This window comes from Scardinius erythrophthalmus (genome assembly GCF_964197995.2).
Source record: "Scardinius erythrophthalmus genome assembly, chromosome: 9".
Classification (NCBI taxonomy): Eukaryota; Metazoa; Chordata; class Actinopteri; order Cypriniformes; family Leuciscidae; genus Scardinius; species Scardinius erythrophthalmus.
The window spans coordinates 18,588,521-18,606,802 of record NC_138229.1 but is presented as its reverse complement, the minus strand read 5'-3'; the positions used below and the strand labels follow the sequence as shown (position 1 = coordinate 18,606,802).

The following is an 18,282-nucleotide window of genomic DNA, read 5'->3' as shown; positions in this document are numbered from 1 at the left end:
GTTGACACAAAGAAAAGAGACAGGATTTCGCTGCTCGCTCCGAATGACCTAAGTCTCCTTAAAAAGTAGATTCTCTGCTGTACTTTGCTGCAGATATAGTCTACATGATAAGTCCAGGAAAGGTCACTGTCCACGTGCACTCCAAGATCTTTGAACGATGATTTTCACGTTCAGATAATTAACAGAAGTGGAGAGCACTCAGCAATCAATGATAAGAGGTGTATATATATTCAGCAGTCTCACCTCAATTCATTGACAGTTTAGCAGCATCCCTCCACCACCCCTTCTCCACACTTCTAGTCCTACTGTATGCATTTACATACGGGGGGGAGTACTCTGGGTTGGCCCGCACTCCGAGCTCGGAGCCCTCCCCTCGGACAGCACGCCAAATACGCATTAAACTTTACTCCCTCTAATTGTATGTAAGTGTGAACTCGTGAAGTACAAGAAGTCGTTTTTTTCCTTGAAACATTGAATATTTGATTTAATATAGGTCATGGACTGCATTTGATTTAATCACAAAACATTGGCGTGTACCACTATTGGCCATACCACCATTATTATATTACCTAGTTTTACTAGGATATATTGTCAAAATAACATAGTCTTATGAGAATATACTAGGTATATTCTGAGACTAAAGACAAGACAAAGATTTGCACCTGCACCTGCACAGACAAATGGCTTTTCAGCCCGCCAAAACAGATGGGGCCGTGTGCCTATTAAAATCGCGCTGAAAGCCATTTTCATTCTAATTTTTTGACTGAGGAGTAGCAGCATTGTGTCGCGTGCAGGCAGAGTAGCGTCAGGGAACCGAGTTTACATTAGAAACCGGAATGGGAACATGAGGCAACATGAGAGAAAGGGACTTGAAAGGTTTGTCCAACAAGATGGGCTCAAGTCAGGACCCAGAGCCCATGGGGCATGATGCCACCGAAAAAACCCCAGAGGTTAAGCAAACAATATCTGCGCCTGAAGAGCAGAAATGTCTAAGTTGTAGAACCTGGCAAAGGAGCACGGCGAGGACCAGCCATCCACCACACAGATGTCGGCAATGGACACTCTGCTAGACCAAGCCCAAAAGAGGCCATTCCTCTGGTAGAGTGGGCCCCAAGCCCAAGGACGCCTGCATGCGAACTGGAGTAACCCCGTTTGATTATTTCTAAAACCTAATCTGACATGGCGGGAATGGCTTCCCAAGCCTGGCTTCAGGGTAGCTCTTTGCACTGTGGCTGGGGGCTGACGCTTGGAATAGGATAATGAAGAGGAGGATTGCTCTGTTTGTGAAGGTGTTTGTTTTTTGTTTGATTCACTATAATAGTGGAAGGAGGTCTGGGTGCGCATACCACTGGTGAGGTTGAGTCGACGACAACTTAGGGCGACTAGAAGCAGTGGAAGAACTGGCAGGAAGCTTCCTACCGCTTCGGCAGGAAGTGGTGCATTGCCTGCGATAACTGCGGGGCCCCTGTAACACTCTCAGCGAAGTCGTCCTGCTGGCGGTGCCCCGGCTCTAGGAACCACTTATCGAGGTGTCAGCTGTCAGCTGTTTCTTACATCTTGGCTCGATAGAGGAAGAGAGCAGGAGAGCATGCAGTGTGCTCGTCCGAGGGAAGCAGGGTAGCCCTGCTTTATCCACACTCGTGACGTGCCATTTTGCATCAAACGTCACTCAAATTTGCTCTTTTAATAAGTCTTCACTGCATACATTTTAAATTTAATATAGATGAATCCTTATTAAAGTTATTCAGTCCAGATTTACATCTCAGCAGCAGGTTTATTGGCTGCTGTCACTTTAAGATCTGAAGCTCATGATGCGAATCTGACAGATCCTATGTCCTCACAAATCTTTAAGACTTAATTTAAGACTTTATTTAAGTCATTTAAAACTGTGCTTACGAGGATAAAAGCGGGAATGCTTTTGTGTGTATTTGTCCATTCAAGCGTGAAAGATAACTCAATGTGGCCGATGCGCTGTCTGGAGAGGCTTTCTATGCTGTTGTGTTTATCTGTCACACAGACAGGAAATTCACAGACAGCATGCTAGTACAGATTTTAAAAAGGTTTTTGCATCTTATCATGCTTGAATGATTTGATCGAACTTGAATGAATGATAGCGCGCATGTGTGTGTGTGTGTGTGTGGTCCCCTTTCTATTGTTCCTTTACAAGAGAATGAATATAATCCCACTCAGCTGTTTGTAATTTCATATTTCTAAATTAATTGTTTTGTGTACTCCACACTACTGAGCATTTAGATGTATATTTTAGGTTGTTCAAATTCAACAGAAATAGGTTCACAACATGTAGCAAGTTCCCAGAATCTAATGAGGAATGCATTCAAGCTGAGTTAACAGTAGATCAGGGATTTAAACTGATTAGCCTTGGATTAGTTCAATTTCTAATCCAAACCAATGTTCTGCATGTGGCTTATGCTAAACAATGCATTGTCTTTCATTGCAGTTTCTGTGAACAACTCCAGAGGGAAGTCATGTGTTGTCTTTAGGGCATCTTTGCATTGAGCAAGATGTCCAACATATACACTCTGAGGTAGGTTTATCATTTCTGTCTTTTTAATTAAACGTACAAATGTTATAGCTAAAACTGCATAACAGTAAAGATGTAAGCCTATACTCTTAGTTGCTATCACACAACTTTTATTTATTCTGCTACAGTAATTCATATTTTGGTTTAGTTCAGAAATATTTGAAAAGGTTATTGTTTATTTTACATACTCATTAAGAAAAAAAAGTTTAGATATGCCACTGTTTATATACTTTTTTGAGTCATTTACTCATTCACTTACTGTATTTTGATTCCCCTTTCCTATTCACTATTTGTTGAATCTCTTGTTAATAATTGATCCTTGAAGGAAGTTCACATTTGTACACTGCCCTTTAAATTATATTTACGATGCTTTTACATAGAGAACTTTTCAGTGGCCAGTGGTCATCTACTACACGACTCGATGGCAAAACAGTCATTATCACTGGAGCAAATACTGGCATTGGAAAAGAAACCACAAGAGACCTTGCAAAACGCGGTATCACATTTATCTTATTCTTACCTTCTCTATTGCGGTTACCAAACAACTAAAAAACATGAAATGTATAGTAGACAAATTTATCTTTCTAGGACACCACTGATAAAAGTCATGTTTTTTTTTTGGAGTTGTTCCACAGGGGCCAGGATAATAATGGCTTGCAGAGACCTTGAAAAAGCAGAAAGAGCACATAAAGAGATCATGGAGGACTCAGGGAATCAAAACATAGTGATAAAAAAACTAAACTTATCTGACACAAAGTCAATCAGAGAATTTGCTGAGGTAATCATCAATGGTAAGAGTTTTACAGTTACACTCAAATCTGATTAAGTGTATTTGATCTAACAAATTTAAAATACCAGTATGCTTCCTACGGCAGACTACAGAAAAATATATATAATTAAAGTCCTCTTTTTTTTCCTCGTTTTCAGAGGAGAGAGTACTCCACATACTCATTAACAATGCTGGGATCATGATGTGTCCTTACTCTAAAACAGCAGATGGTTTTGAGATGCAGTTTGGTGTCAACCACTTGGGTAAAGTGTATGTCTTGTTCATTCAGACCTCTGTGCACTTCTTTAATGTTATCTTTTAACATTATTATGCATGTTTGAACAATATTGTGCCTTTGCATATCCTGACTATCTCGTTCCAACTTTAAAATCCTGTCTTGCTGCATGTTTAATATTGCAAACTCATAAATGTATAGTAAATATAAATGTAAGTGACATAATTGATGTCACCTAGGTCACTTCCTGTTAACCTTCCTGCTGATTGATCTGCTGAAGAGATCCGCCCCCTCAAGAATCATCAACATTTCCTCCATGGCTCATAGTTGGGGCACTATAACACTTGATGATATCAATAGTGAAAGGAATTACCACAGTAGGAGGGCATATGGTCAGAGTAAATTGGCCAACATCCTTTTCACCCGTTCCTTGGCTAAGAAACTCAAGGGTAAGTGTTCATTAAATTACGGAAGATAAAAATAAATGGGAAAATTAAAGGGTAATAGGGGAAATTTTGGAGTAGCCTACTTTTTGATCTACCATTAAATTTTATCCGCAGACACAGGTGCCACAGCATATGCAGTCCATCCAGGAATTGTGCGAACAGAACTTAAAAGACACATGAATCTTGGACTTCTAATCATGTGGAAAGTTGTCAGACCCTTCACAAAGACCCCAGTGCAGGGAGCACAAACTACCATTTACTGCGCAGTACAACCAGAATTAGACACAGAAAGTGGTGGTTACTACAGGTAATAAAGTTGCAGAGGCCTCATCACATATAAATCGACTAACCCAAATTAAATTTGTTTTTGTTTTTTTGTTTGTCCTCTCTATTCCTTCCAGCAACTGCAGACCTTCAAGATGCACCAGAGCTGCTAGAGATGATGAAATGGCTGAGAAACTTTGGGAGCTCAGCTGCAAGATGCTGGGAATTGTCTGGGATGGAGAGCAATGAGTGGAATTTTCTTTGTTTCCCATGAACAACTCAGAATACCCATCAAGATGTACCAATTTTTATTATTTATATTATTATTAATTACAATTAATTTCAACATGTACATCCAAGCAAAAAATTCCATGACATAAACCTCATCAACAAATATTTATTGTTCAGTAGCATGTTTTTATTTCAAAGTTATGTCAACAAATTTGTCCAAATAGAATAATAATGATTTTCCATTCTTGAAGAAAAAAAAAAAAAAAAAAGTAGCTCACCATTTGCATTATAAAATCAAAACCTTTTGGATAGCAGCCAAAATGGTCTAGGTTCTGATATAGGCAATCACATTATATGGCAAGCATGTAACATTTCCCATACACTGACATTAAAGTCAACATGAGCCGTTTGATTTTTCCTTAAACCCCACACTACTTAACAACACAGTTTTGTGGGAACCAAGCTAATTTGTCCCTCAGAATGAGTCCTGTCTATATATCCTTATATTTTTATTCTGTCTATCTCTTTTAATGTGTTTGGGTGATTTCTGGTCTAGTTTATCTGATCTGTTTGTATTACATATATTTGTTAAATTTGATCTGTGTGCAGCTACATTAAGTTTCATTTAGCCTATGTCAATCAGTTGAGGACGTCTGCATGTATATTTAACAATAGCTTTTGTGTTGAAGGAAATAAATATATAAGACCTATATCAATGTAATTGCTGCATTCCATTTAATAAGATAGATCCTTTGTAGAGCTGCTTAATGTATATTTTTTTTTGATTTCTGAGTTATCGGCACAATAAAAATAATCACATTTAATGTGATAATGATGACAACAATCAGATTTTTTAAATTGTGCTCTTTCCCAGGATATTGTGCTATATTAATTCTGCATTAAAAAATAACAAACTATATACAAAACATAAATATTTGTTTCGTCAGTATGACATTTTTTGTGCAAAAAACAAAACAAAACAGAAAACTGAGCATTGTTCACACTCTTCCTATTCTAACCACATGACGGTAATTAAAGTAACAGCAATCACTTTTCTAAATATAATTTAGGGATTTCATTCAAAGCCACTTTGAAATGTGGTTCAATGAGTGAGGCAACGCATCTTGAGAGATTATCAGCAGACCACCCTTCAAAAAGGGTATTTTGCATGCTGTTTTAAACTTGCACATTACCTGTTTTTTTATTTATAATTATTATTATTATATCCCTACATCTCTGAAAAAAAAAAGAAAAAAAATTAAGCATATTTTGGGGCTGAATGTGATTACATTCAAATAAGATACAGGCCTAAATTAAGAAAAGCAACAACAAATACCACTTAGGAAGTTCAATAAATTCAAGTAAATCAGTTCAATTGTGCAATATAGCCCCTGTGAAATGAAAAGACATGTTTGAAATAGCCCAAAACCGTTTAAAACAATCAAATGTTTACAACTGAAAGCTTAATGTCCAGCAGGCACCCAAGTGTGAAAATTAAAGTCTTATTACTGCAGTTCTTTACATTATATGTGCTGTTCAAACAGTTTAAGCATATAAACCTCAATAAATAACTGAAATCTAACCAGAAGCTCTTGTATCTGGTACATTTTCCCTTTTGAACTATAGTATTGGGCAGTGCTGCCCACACCTGAGACTTATTCCCTCCCTCGACTCCTCTTCTTGTACTGTCCGACTGTCTTGATTCTGAGACCTGTGAGTACCAGATCCTGACCCCTCTTGAGGATAAACTTTTCCATCAGGCAGTTTGAACTCAACAGATGCGAATGAAGACATACTTCCATTTTTCTTTGCCCACATTTTAGAAGACTCCCCTATTGGAGATACCTTAAGTTCCTTGTTCCTCCTAGCATCCCCTCCACTGCTGCCACTGTTGACACTGTCGTTATCCAAGAGAGGATCAGAGTCACTGCAATGTGAAATATTGAAGTATGTACACTTCGGTGTAGGGGGTTTAGCCATGTCCTCCAGCTCTGAAGAGGATATTACCGCCAGAGGCGAGGCTTGGTTCTCACAATACTGGTAGGGTGAATCCTCACTCCTGTTGTCTTGAGCTGTGTCAGCTGATGTGGTGTCTCCATTCCCATACATTCCCATGGACTCAGGAGGTGAGTTTCGGATGAGGTGGTTTTCTTTGAGAAGCCACCTTCCTTTATCAATCAGCACTCCGTCTCCAGAGTCCACATTATCTTTTAAAGCCATGCGCTGTACAGACTCTACATTAAGTGAACTTTTATCACTGGGCGATCTACTGTGGCAAAGTGGTTCTTGTATTACACTTTTAGCATCCTGAAAAGAAGCAAGACTACTGCTTTTTAAACTTGTACTAGGAGTGTGTTTAGTTGTCATCCATGTAGATGATTTCATCAAACCGTTCTCTTTTACATGTTTTTTTCTTTTTGGCTTCTCTGTGCTTTGTTTTATAATATCTCTAAAGATACGTAACCTCTCCACCTCCTCTTCTCCACTCTCAGTAAAAAGCTCCTGCGACTGGTACCCACCATTGTCAGATGTCTCAGGCCTGTAATCAGAAAGATCTGATGTATTAGGGCTCGGGAGATGTTTTTGACCGTACTGATCATCTGTCTTTTGGCCAGCCATGAATATCTCCCTCATTTTGCATTTGTCTGGCTCTATTCTGAGGTTACCATTTGAATCACATGTGACAGTCAGGGTAGAGGACAACAAAGCTGAATTGATTAAGTCTAACAGCTCTTGTGAGATCTCAGTTGGATGTATTAGATAATTATATCCATGTTCCATTCCCAAATTCTCAAACTGGTGCTCACTTTTACTAGTACTGCTGCATGACTCCCTTTCCAGTGAATCTTTACTGTCAGTATATGGAATAGAATGTTGAACACCATTCACATTAATATTATGAGTATCAAGCAAACCGCCATAATAGTCCTCTTCATCCTCTTCAGAATTGCGCTCTTCAGTGGAACTGTCCTTTTTATCGGTGGGTCTACCTTTCTCTAAAGTCTGAACTTTGTAGGGTTCAGAATCACTTGTGCATGACTTTTTTTCTGTCACATTCTCATCCACACCCTCAGGATCTGTTACTGTACAAGAGTCTGGTTCAGCATCTGGATAAGTTTCTTCACAGACTTCAGAGCTCTCATTATCCACCTCATTAATGTCATGTTCTTCTTCAATTTGTGTTTTCTCATATTCAGCTTCAGGGGTCATACTATTATCGTCATTACTACCTTGTTGAGGGCTGCCGTTATTGTAGTGTGGATCAGGATCTTCATCTTCTGAGACCGCAGATCCTTGTTGATCCGCATCTGGAGACATCACCTGATCATCTTCTTGACTAGATGATTCTAATGTTTGATCTCTACATTCACTCTTTGTATCATGGTGAGGCAATGACGTCTCTGAGGGCTCTGAGTGAAGGGACTCACGTTCTGATAAGATGTACTTGGTTTCTTGTTCCAGTCCTCCATCACCAATCGTTTCCTCAAAATCAGAATGATCAGCTTGCTCTCTGACACAGTTCTCAGCTGTACTGTACTGATTTTCCTCATTTAGCTCAGCTAATTCTCTGTCTGGAATTAGCACACACTCAGTTTCTGATGCTGAACATAAGCATTTGGCATCTGTGTCATCAGGTTCTGAAGCATCTGATTGTTCACTAGGTTCTTTTATGTTCTGGATTATGTCCTCCTCCTCAATATCAGTGTCTTCTATGTTCTCTGGAGTTATATTGTCCTCACTTTCAGAAATATTGTCTTGGTCATCAGAGAGCTCAGAAACTTTTTCTTCAACCACATCTATCATCTTTTGTTCTGATGTGGGAGAACAATTTTCTTTCGCATCTTTGTTGTCAGATTCTGGGTCTTCATACATGATCCTTTCTTGCATGTTCTCTGCATTCATCTGGTTGTTATCAGACATTTCTAAAACCTCTGCTTTACTTGAATCTCTACCATTACCCTCAGGTGATTGATTGGGTACTGCTATGCCAGAATCTTCATTACCAAGGTCCTTTTCTATAGTTTCTGAGTCAGGGGAATGAGGTTGAATTAAATGTAGCTCCTGAGACTCAGGATTTTTTGGATCATTGGTTAAGTCATCATTGGTTGTGTCACTGATTTGGCCATTATGGTCCTTTTCCTCTTCCATGTCAGCAGCTTTCTCTAAACTACCACTCAACGAGCCAACGTCGTTTTTCTTTTCTTTACCTGATATTTCGCTAGTGTTATCAGCATCGTTGATTAAGTCTGTTTGATTAAAATAAGTTATTTCTCCTTCAACAAGTGAGGAAATCTCTCTGTGAAGATCTTCAGGCATGTTCAGTTCATCCAGTAACTGTTCTATACTAAAATTGTTCTGTTTGTCTTGATCCTCCGTTTCTCCTTCTAAGTCTACTTCTACAGCAAACTCCTGCTCTGATAGTCTTGGTGAGAGTGGTGGACTCTCTCCAAAGCCATTTTGCTCTTGGAAATCTCTCCAGCTTTGTTTTAATTTGGATGAAGTTGAACTTTGAAGACTGGTTAAGCTGGCCTTTAGCTCATCTTCATCTTTAATATTGGATATTTTTTCCAAGGACTGCATTACCTGCAGGGCCTCTGGGCAGATGTTGGGGTTGCTGGCCTGTGATTCATCTTTGTAGAGGACTGAAAGGCCATCTCTCAGAGTCATCAGTGACAAGAAGGACAGAAAAGCTCTGGATGGAGAACCAAAGGCAGAGGCCACCTGAGATGAGAAGTCTGGGAGGCTACTGGACTTTTCCTTTTCCACAGGTGTTAAGCGGGTCTGACTCAATACCCGCTTGATGGACTGAACAGATGAACACAACTGTTGCAAAACTGGTTTCATGCCTGACCTAATACTGATTTCTGTACTTTGTGATGTCCCAGAAGGGTCTGGGGGAACCAAGTTCTCAGAGGACTTGTGCATTCTTACAAGACCCTCCTCTTCAAAATGTACTGTCAAAACTGGCATCGACTTACAAAAGCCTATTGGCCTTTGTGGCTCGGTTGACTCTCCCTCACTACTTATTTGTACACGTGGGTGAGGCATTGGCCTCTCTTCAGCATTATGTTCTAGAGCAGGGTCTTCATCCTCTACACTATTTTTTTCAGGGTCACTTTTAATCTCAGAGCCATCAGTGGAGTCATTCCCTATATGGAATACCGCCCTTATCTCAGGATGGTCCGTCTCATCATTATAGGGCACAGATTCTGGTTCCATTTTTTTCAGCCAGTTTTCAACATATTGATTTACACTAGAGGAAGAGGACTGTAGCACAGGCAATGACACACTTTCACTCAACTCCTGTTTTTGTTTAGAGGATTTTGATCTGACACCATTCACTGACCTTTGTTTCTGTAACCTCTTTATCAGTGGAGCTGGATGGGCTGGTGATCGAATGTCTAAACTATTCTTCTTTAGTTTAGGCCCTTGAGAGTCACTGTCATTTTTATTTACTTTGTGGGAGATGCCTTTGATGGTTTTATCTTTTACCTTGAGCTCTTTATCTGACCATCTTTGATTCCCAATATCAAGATCCAAGTTTCTACTCTTCGGAGAACTAGTCAATGTTTTAATCTTCTTATTTTTGTCTCTTACAGCTTTGTGTTCACGTTTGTCACTTTCCGCTGAGCTAGTCTTTTTCTCTGATCCTGTGTGGCTCAATGTGTCAGACGTCATTTGGATGTCTTTTGAAGAGCCTGGAGCACTGACCTTTATTTTTTTCCCAAGCCCAGATGATTCAGAAGAAGTACTTTTCTTTGATTTTTTGGACTTTGGTGTATTTTTATTACTATCAATGCTTTTATCGTCCGACTCTTGTTCCATTGCTGCTGCTGGATGCATACTTTTCTTTGCATTTATTTCAGTTGTGCACCCAACCAAGGTTTGTTTTTTATCATTAGTGAGGATGGATGGATTGTTGTTTATCTTTTTTGGAGGTGTTGAACAGGCAGAAGACAATGACAGCATATTAGTTTTTCTACCATCCTGGGAGTTGGAGCTTGTGGATTGTCTAGTGAGATCTACATCCCAATCGTTACTTGACGAAGGGGGTCCAGAGTCTGTTGAGCCTGGCTTACTTTGAGGCAAAGCTTTTGTGTGGTATCCAGGCTTGTTGTCCACATCCACCTGTGTATTTGCATAGTAATTGTCACACATACCCTGTGATTCATATATGTGCACCACAGTCTCTGTTATTCCCATTGTCCCATTGTTTTGTATCTGGAGAACCTCTGCCATGCCTGAGGATCTGAAGGAGGAGTGAGACTTCTTCTGTTTAACTTCTCCACATTCACTCCTCCCGGGTTTTGACACGGTTCTTGTGCTGCTGCTACTGCTGCGACTGACCACACAGTAACCTTCCGTCAGCTCTCCCTGTGCAGTTCGCTCCAAGTATGAGTATGCACCCACTGAGTTCTCCTGAACGCCAGTCTCTGAAACTGTTTTGATGTTTTCGACTGAGGCCTCTTTTCTTTGTTGTCTGGGGCCTGGAGTGGGCGGCCTTCTAAAGATGGGCTTAGGCTTCTCAGATGATGTATCACTGCCATAATTTTCTCTTTTTTCTTTGATGAATCCTACAGATTTGTTAGTGAATGTATTGATTTCTTTTGAATCTAGGCTGTGAGGTCCATTCGACTCTTTGCCTGAGTCATTGGTTACATCTAATGAGTTTTTACTTGATTCCGGCTTAGAATTGCACACTGCTCTCTGCTGGCTATTAATGGAGGTGCGGCTCAGTGTGGTTGTCCAGTGGATCATTTCCTCTTGTTTTATAGTAAGATGCACCTTCATCTCCACTGTCATGCTGCCATCCTCATTGACCCGGAATGATTTTTCAATGTCATCTTCGGTAGGCATGATGGGGTTATTCCTTTCCTCCACACCCTCCATACAGTCACAGGTCTCCACCTCATCTGATCCCACTGGCTGACTACCTTCGGTCTCCATTGATTCATTCTTCGTCCTATTGTGCTCTGTCAGATTTCCATGTAGTGACTTATTGATCTGCTCTACAAGGAACCTCTCAGAAGATAAAGAGAAATTCCTTGATCTTGAAAAAGTCCTCGCTGAAATATTTTTTTCTTCTAATGGACGAATGGAAGTAGAAGATGGTTTGGGGGGGGGGGGCATAATCAATTAAACTTGAAAATCAAAATGTAAGATCAAAATTGTTTTATCACTAAAGAAAAGTGCTAAATAAATCAATATTTAAAAAATGTAATTTAGGCTTACGTAGTAGTGTCTCAGTTTGTGTTGGACCCAATGATTCAGATATCCTTGACTGGACTTTTGTGGGAGCTTGGAGATTGTAGTTTCCTATTCTGAAGGGTTCGTTACCAGCTGCCACAACAATCCCAGAGCACAAAATGAGGGCAGGAAGTCCTTCAACCTATAAATAAATAAGAAACGTAATGTTTCAATTAAATATCTGTCTTTTTTTCTTTTTCTTCTTTCTTTTTTTAAACATTAAGACATAAGTTTGACAGCTCACTAATATGTTTAAAATTCTGGATAATGCAAAACAAAACAAAACAAAACAAAATTATCTAAAATATATTTCAGGACAAATATTGTAAAACAGTTGTTTTTTCCTGTTAATCAAAGATATAGGAGCTAAAACTTAATTGAGTGTTTTAAAAAAATACATTAAAATCACTTTACTTTTAGAATGTATTGTTAAACATATTTTTTCAAATAACTTTATTTATAAACTTTTTTTGGGTACAGTTAAAATAGAGCAAGATTGTGTTTTCACTAACTCCTTAGACTGAGATTAAAAACTAACCTTAATGTTAGAAGTTCGGATCCTTAACTATCTGGTTGCCACCAACCTTTATTTAACCCTCTGATACATGTTGTCCAATATGGTGTACAGATATTTACAAGCTATTATAACCATTGAGTTACATCCAAACTACCATAGTGATTATCTTCAATTCTTTTTGACTGCTGTTGTATATGTGTGTGTGTGTGTGTGTGTGTGTGTGTGTGTGTGTGTTCTTCTTTCTTCTTTTTTATTATTATTTTACAACAACATGGCTGATGTGCCAAGAACCTCTGGAATATATACCATTATCTATAACTTCTATGGATAGGAATGTAACTAACTAAAAAATATAAAACAGAATTTTACAGAATAAAAAAAGGCATTAATATATTCTTATTTTTGTAGTTAAAAAATCTTTTAATTTAAAATTTAATATAATTGTACCATCCCCAACTTTAAAAAGAGCACTATATTATTTGTTTTGTTCAGACAATTACTTATGCTATGTTAAAAATGACAATGTTTAATCCTAATTATGGTACCGTTCTTCTGTCATAATTTTAGCCAGAAAAAAATACTATTTTTATACTATAAATATTTGTATACTATATACTTACTCTTCTGCCATCTTCTGTGTAAAGCTTCACAACTGGGAACTGCATCACTTGAGAAAGATAATCCATAAGCATTTCAAAATTTGGTGCTGTTCTTCTATGAACTACAATTACTCGCTTCATGCTCGGATCCCTGTTTTTATACACCGTCAGTCTTTTTGGTGTCTGCACCACCACAGTGTTTGCTGCCATTTTTACTGTCCTTGTGGTCACTTCATTTTTCTTTGCTATCTGCCGGACCAGTTCTCTGCGTGCTCTGCGTCCCGCGCTGACAGCTCTGGTAGTGTTCCAAGGGACCTGTCTCTTGTGGACCTCATCCAAGTAAAAAGGCTTGACTTTCTTCTGATCTGAGCACAGATAAGAACCCCCATCCTGCACATCATCAAGAGTACGAACATAATGTGTTCCCCTTGGTGTTGTGATGGTCCTTACCCCAAATGGCAGAGGCACTTTCTTGGAGAGGGCATCTAGAAGAGCATCAAAGGTCTTAAAAGTGCGACTGTTGATGACCATCCGGTGCCCCGTGAACTGAGGGTCCCCGCTTTTGTAGAAGCATACCCTCTTAGTGGTAATGGGGTCTGGGTGGGGGGGCAGGGGCCTGGAGGCCAATGTTTGCATGCTCCCCGGCGACACGTCAGGATGAGGTGCATCATTAAGGGGCGATGTGCTCATATTAAAAGATACTGTAAAAAAAATGAAAGAACCAACAGTTATTTAACAAAAAAAAATTTTCTGTTTAATATTACTTTTTTTCAACATCACAAGGTTTTTATTTTTTGTGCATAATAACAACATAAATCCTGCATTACATGCCATAATATTGTTCCCATTAGGTCTCATTAGATTCTACCGTACTGAAATAGCTTCCGCATCCACTTTGTGTCACCCATAAAGCAAGTGTTTTTGTAAATGAGTGTGCGCTGGGGGTCTTTCAGCTGATGACAACAAAACAAAACCTTTAAATTATGTGATATGATCTTTATAACGGAGTCTTATTGGGCAATTCTTACAACAACAAATGCATTAAAATAATGTCTGTAGTTCATTAGCAGCAGCAACTACATTCGTCTTTTAGGTATTGGTTTAAATTTTTCGTTACAGTCATTAACAAAATGGCTTCTTGCAGTCAACAATGAAATGGCCTCTCTAAAGGACTAAAATACTTTGCACAGGAAGGGTCGCTTTCCATGGCCAGGTATAAGAATGGAAGTCAAATGCAATAAACAAATGCTTAAGCCAATATTTACTGAACTCAACTTAAACTAAAGAGAGATAAAACAAATGACGTAAATTTTATATACACATTAAAACAACCTGAACAATGTTTGTTGATCTGAAAAAGGACTCCAGAAAACGGAAGAAATACTGAAACGGGTCACTAGTCCTAAAATGTACGCTATCTGAAAACATAATTTTATACAGATTGCCTTGCCGTGTGGCACAGACACCCTCATTCAACTGACAAATGATGCTCCACATATATTTTTCAGTGCAGTAAATCACTTCATAACAGCCACAAGACATGTTCCGGAAACCATGATTCAAAAACACAAATATATAAAGCTCAAAACATGAAAATCTCCTTTTAATCTCCTGCAAATGCCATTGTATAAAACAGTCCATACAGTGTATCTTAAAACAAAAACCAAATTGATATTTGATAATTAGCATACACGTTCAGTAGCAGGTTTATCTACCAATGTAAACATTAAAAATATCTGGAATATGCTGCTAGTTTTAGATGCTACTATTTTAAATAATATAAATCATTTGAAGTTTCTCATCTTACCTTATTTCACATTTTCAGGAGGGTTGAGTTGGCGAGTTTGCTGTCCATCTACTGAAGAGATTATGAACAACGCTCATGGCTATTTTGGGACGGCAGGCATCAGGGTCGATTTGTGTAATCTTTGGTCATGGTTAAACAGCATTTTAGAGAAAGAGAGTTTCAAGATTTTTTATTTTTTTTTTTCATTTTAAGCCTCTATATATTAAAATAAATATGAAAAGAATTTTTTTAAACTGGTTATTTTTACAATCTGTATTTTCAGTCATTTAATTGTAGGCTAAATATAAATAATTTAACTGTATATTTAGCCTATGAGGTGTCTAACAATAAAGTATTGATAATCATTATAACAGCAAGTGTGGTAATGAATGATATCACACAAAACATTGTAATTCAGTTTAGCAACAACCTCCATGTAAACATTTTGGTTGATCTCAACTGTTCATATAATATCTGCTTCTTTCTCTCTTCTGGCTGTATAACTAGCAAATCGAATTGCAATTGTAATGTTTTTTAGAAGTTTTCACTTAAACATAACAAGACCTGAAGTATTTTTCTGCTGAGTGTGATATCCAGCAGATGGCTGAAGGTGTTTCTAATTTCTTGCAGAGATATAAGAAGATTTAAGGGCTCTGTTAATAGGGATTAGAGTGGGGTGAAGTAGAGAGGTTTTATGCTGTAGCTGAATATAAGGGAAAGGAAGTCTCGGCTGGTAAAGCATGTGACTCTCAGTGGGAACATAACTGTGACTACGGAAGCACAGCAGGAATATTGTGATTGTGATTGATATACAGCAAGGCAACACTAGTTCTACTAGTTACATCTGGGATTATGTTAATCTTGGATCATGATAATCAATTAGCACCAGATATGGATATGAACTGCATGGCCCAATAAGTGTGAATTTAGTCTTGCAATGACTTGCCTGACGAACTTATTCATTCTTTTATTTTTATTAATTTGTTTTATAATGAGACGCTGATGTTTGTTCAGTGATACTTAGCGGTTTTTAGTAATCTCAATGCCTTCCTGTCATGTCTCTGATAGTTTTATAGGATTTCCTTATCAGCATGGGGTGGAGATTAGCCGTGCTCAGTGTTTCTAGGGAAAATTCAAGCAGTTTGATTTGTGCAGAACGGTTTCACTCACTGATCAAGCTCTTACTCTATTCTATAACTGCTTGAGTAAAGTTTCAGAGCAGTATAAGGTAGCCTACATTCTTGCTGTCATTATTAAATGTGCCAATTTTTTATATTTTTGCTCATAGGTGATTTAATGGATGTGCGAATCACGTTGTCTTGATCTCTAAGGATTAGAGGCTTGGACACACGCAGGGCCCTGAGTAAGACAAACATGGGATTTTTTATTTAGTAACAAGAAAGCACTGTCAAAGAGTGACAAAACGCATTTACTGTCTATTTCCCATAAAAAAAATGCAGTTTTTTAACATTTAGTATGAATATGTTAGCCTTAAAGGTGGTATCAGCGATTTCAGGCCCAAACATAAATGTTCACATTCATCTAATCTTACCTATCGATCCGATAGCTGCCCGCCCCATAAGCATGCCGTCAAAAAAACGCGTCTATGTAGGCAGCCTAAGCTCTGAGATCTGCACACAAAAACAGTTGTTTTCACCCGTTTTAGCCAAACACTCAAAACCCAAACAAATAGTGTTCCAACCAATCACCGACAGGGGCGGGTGTTGTGAGGTTTTCGCGTGCAGCCGTCATAGGCAGCCGTGCACGAGCGCAAAACCTCACAACACCCGCCCCTGTCGATGATTGGTTGGAACACTATTTATTTTGGTTTTGAGTGATGTTGATACCAACTGTTTTTGTGTGCAGATCTCAGAGCCTAGGCTACCTAGAGAGACGCGGTTTTTTGACAGCATGCTTATGGGGCGTGCAGCTAGCGAAATATTAGATGAATGTGATCATTTATGTTTGAGCCTGAAATCGCTGATACCACCTTTAAGGTTATCTATAAGCTAGTGCTCCAAAACAATGAAAAAATATGCATTTAGAAGATATAAGTTTTCAAAACTTACAGTCTCTCTTCCGCCAATATAGATCAACGATTTTGATGACATCACTCTGCACTTCAGCTTCTCATCAGAATCTAAAGCGCCCTGCTCCCTACAATATGAATATATGCTGACGCTGCGGATAAAAATAGATCACTTAGACGGACACCACCCACCGTCTCCAGCATGGACACCAACGTTTCCAGCAAGGACACCACTGTCTTCAGCAAGGACACTAACCTCTCCGGGACGGACACTAACGATTTCGGCACGGACACCACGACTCCGGCACAGACACCACCGTCTCCGGACCGGACAGCAACGTCTCCGACACGGACACCACCCAACGTCTCCGAAACGGACACCACCCTCCATCTCAGGCACGGACACTAACGTCTCCGGAATGGACACCAACGTCCCCGCCATGGACACCACCCACCATCACCAACACAGACACCAACGTTTCTGGCACGGACACCACCCATCGTCTCCGGCACGGACACCAACGTCTCCAGCAAGGACACCAACGACTCCAGCATGGAAACCACAGTCTCCGGCACAGACACCAACGTCTCCGGCACGAACACCAATGACTCCGGCACGGATATCACCGTTTCCAGTACAGACACCACCACGGACACCACCGTCTCCAGCATGGACACCAACATCTCTAGAATAAACACCAACAACTCCGGAACGGACACCACTGTCTCTGGCACAGACACAGGCACGGACACCACCGTCTCTAGCACGGACACCAGAGTCTCCAGAACGGACACCACAGTCTTCAGAACGGACACCACCCACCGTCTCCGGCACGGACACCAACGACACCACAGTCTACGGCACGGACACCAATGTCTCTGGCACGGACACCAACGACTTCGGCATGGATACCACTGTCTCCGGCACGGACACCAACGACTCCGGCACGGATACCACCATCTCTGGCATGGAGAAGTGCACAGACACCACCGTCTCCGGCACGGATACCACCGTCTCCGGCATGGACAAGTGCACAGACACTGTCGTCTCTGGCACGGACACCAACATCTCCGGAACGGACACCACTGTCTGCGGCACGGACACCACCCACAGTCTCCGGAATGGACAGCAACGTCTCCGGCACAGACACCACCCACCGTCTCCGGCATGGACACCAATGTCTCCTTCACGGACACCACCATCTCCGGAACAGACACCAACGTCTCAGGAACAGACACCACCCACCATCTCCAGAACTGACATCAACATCTCCGGCACGGACACCAACGTCTCCGGCACGGACACCACCGTCTTTGGCACGAACACAGGCACGGACACCACCGTCTCTGGCACGTACACCAGAGTCTCCGGCACGGACACCAATGACTCCGGCACATCTCCACCGTCTCCGGACCGGACACCACAGTCTCCAGAACGGACATCAAAGTCTCCGACACAGACACCACCGTCTATGGCAAGGACACCACCATCTACGATTCTAGTCAGAATATGAGTCTGATACTGCTCCATTGGGCTGTGATTAAGGGGCGTGTTTCAACCAAACCAGGAAAGAAAATGCCTCTGCACTCAATTGGATAGACCTACAACCAATCAG

At 40.1% G+C, this 18,282-nt stretch overlaps 2 protein-coding genes across 2 annotated transcripts; one reads left to right on the top strand and one right to left on the bottom strand.

The window, feature by feature from the left end:
* Nucleotides 1-2,522: 2,522 nt before the first annotated feature.
* Nucleotides 2,523-4,505, top strand: LOC308695591 (retinol dehydrogenase 12; the record flags this gene model as incomplete). The annotated part of the gene is made up of 7 exons (XM_081373776.1): nt 2,523-2,545; nt 2,923-3,038; nt 3,178-3,333; nt 3,470-3,574; nt 3,786-3,995; nt 4,107-4,299; nt 4,394-4,505. 7 exons carry the CDS (start codon nt 2,523-2,525, stop codon nt 4,503-4,505), a joined length of 915 nt encoding a protein of 304 aa, XP_081229902.1.
* Nucleotides 4,506-6,107: 1,602 nt separating this feature from the next.
* LOC308695462 (uncharacterized protein) lies at nt 6,108-13,541 on the bottom strand (the record flags this gene model as incomplete). Its single annotated transcript, XM_081373613.1, has 3 exons — nt 6,108-11,572; nt 11,721-11,877; nt 12,873-13,541. 3 exons carry the CDS (start codon nt 13,539-13,541, stop codon nt 6,108-6,110), a joined length of 6,291 nt encoding a protein of 2,096 aa, XP_081229739.1.
* Between the last annotated feature and the right edge of the window lie 4,741 nt (nt 13,542-18,282).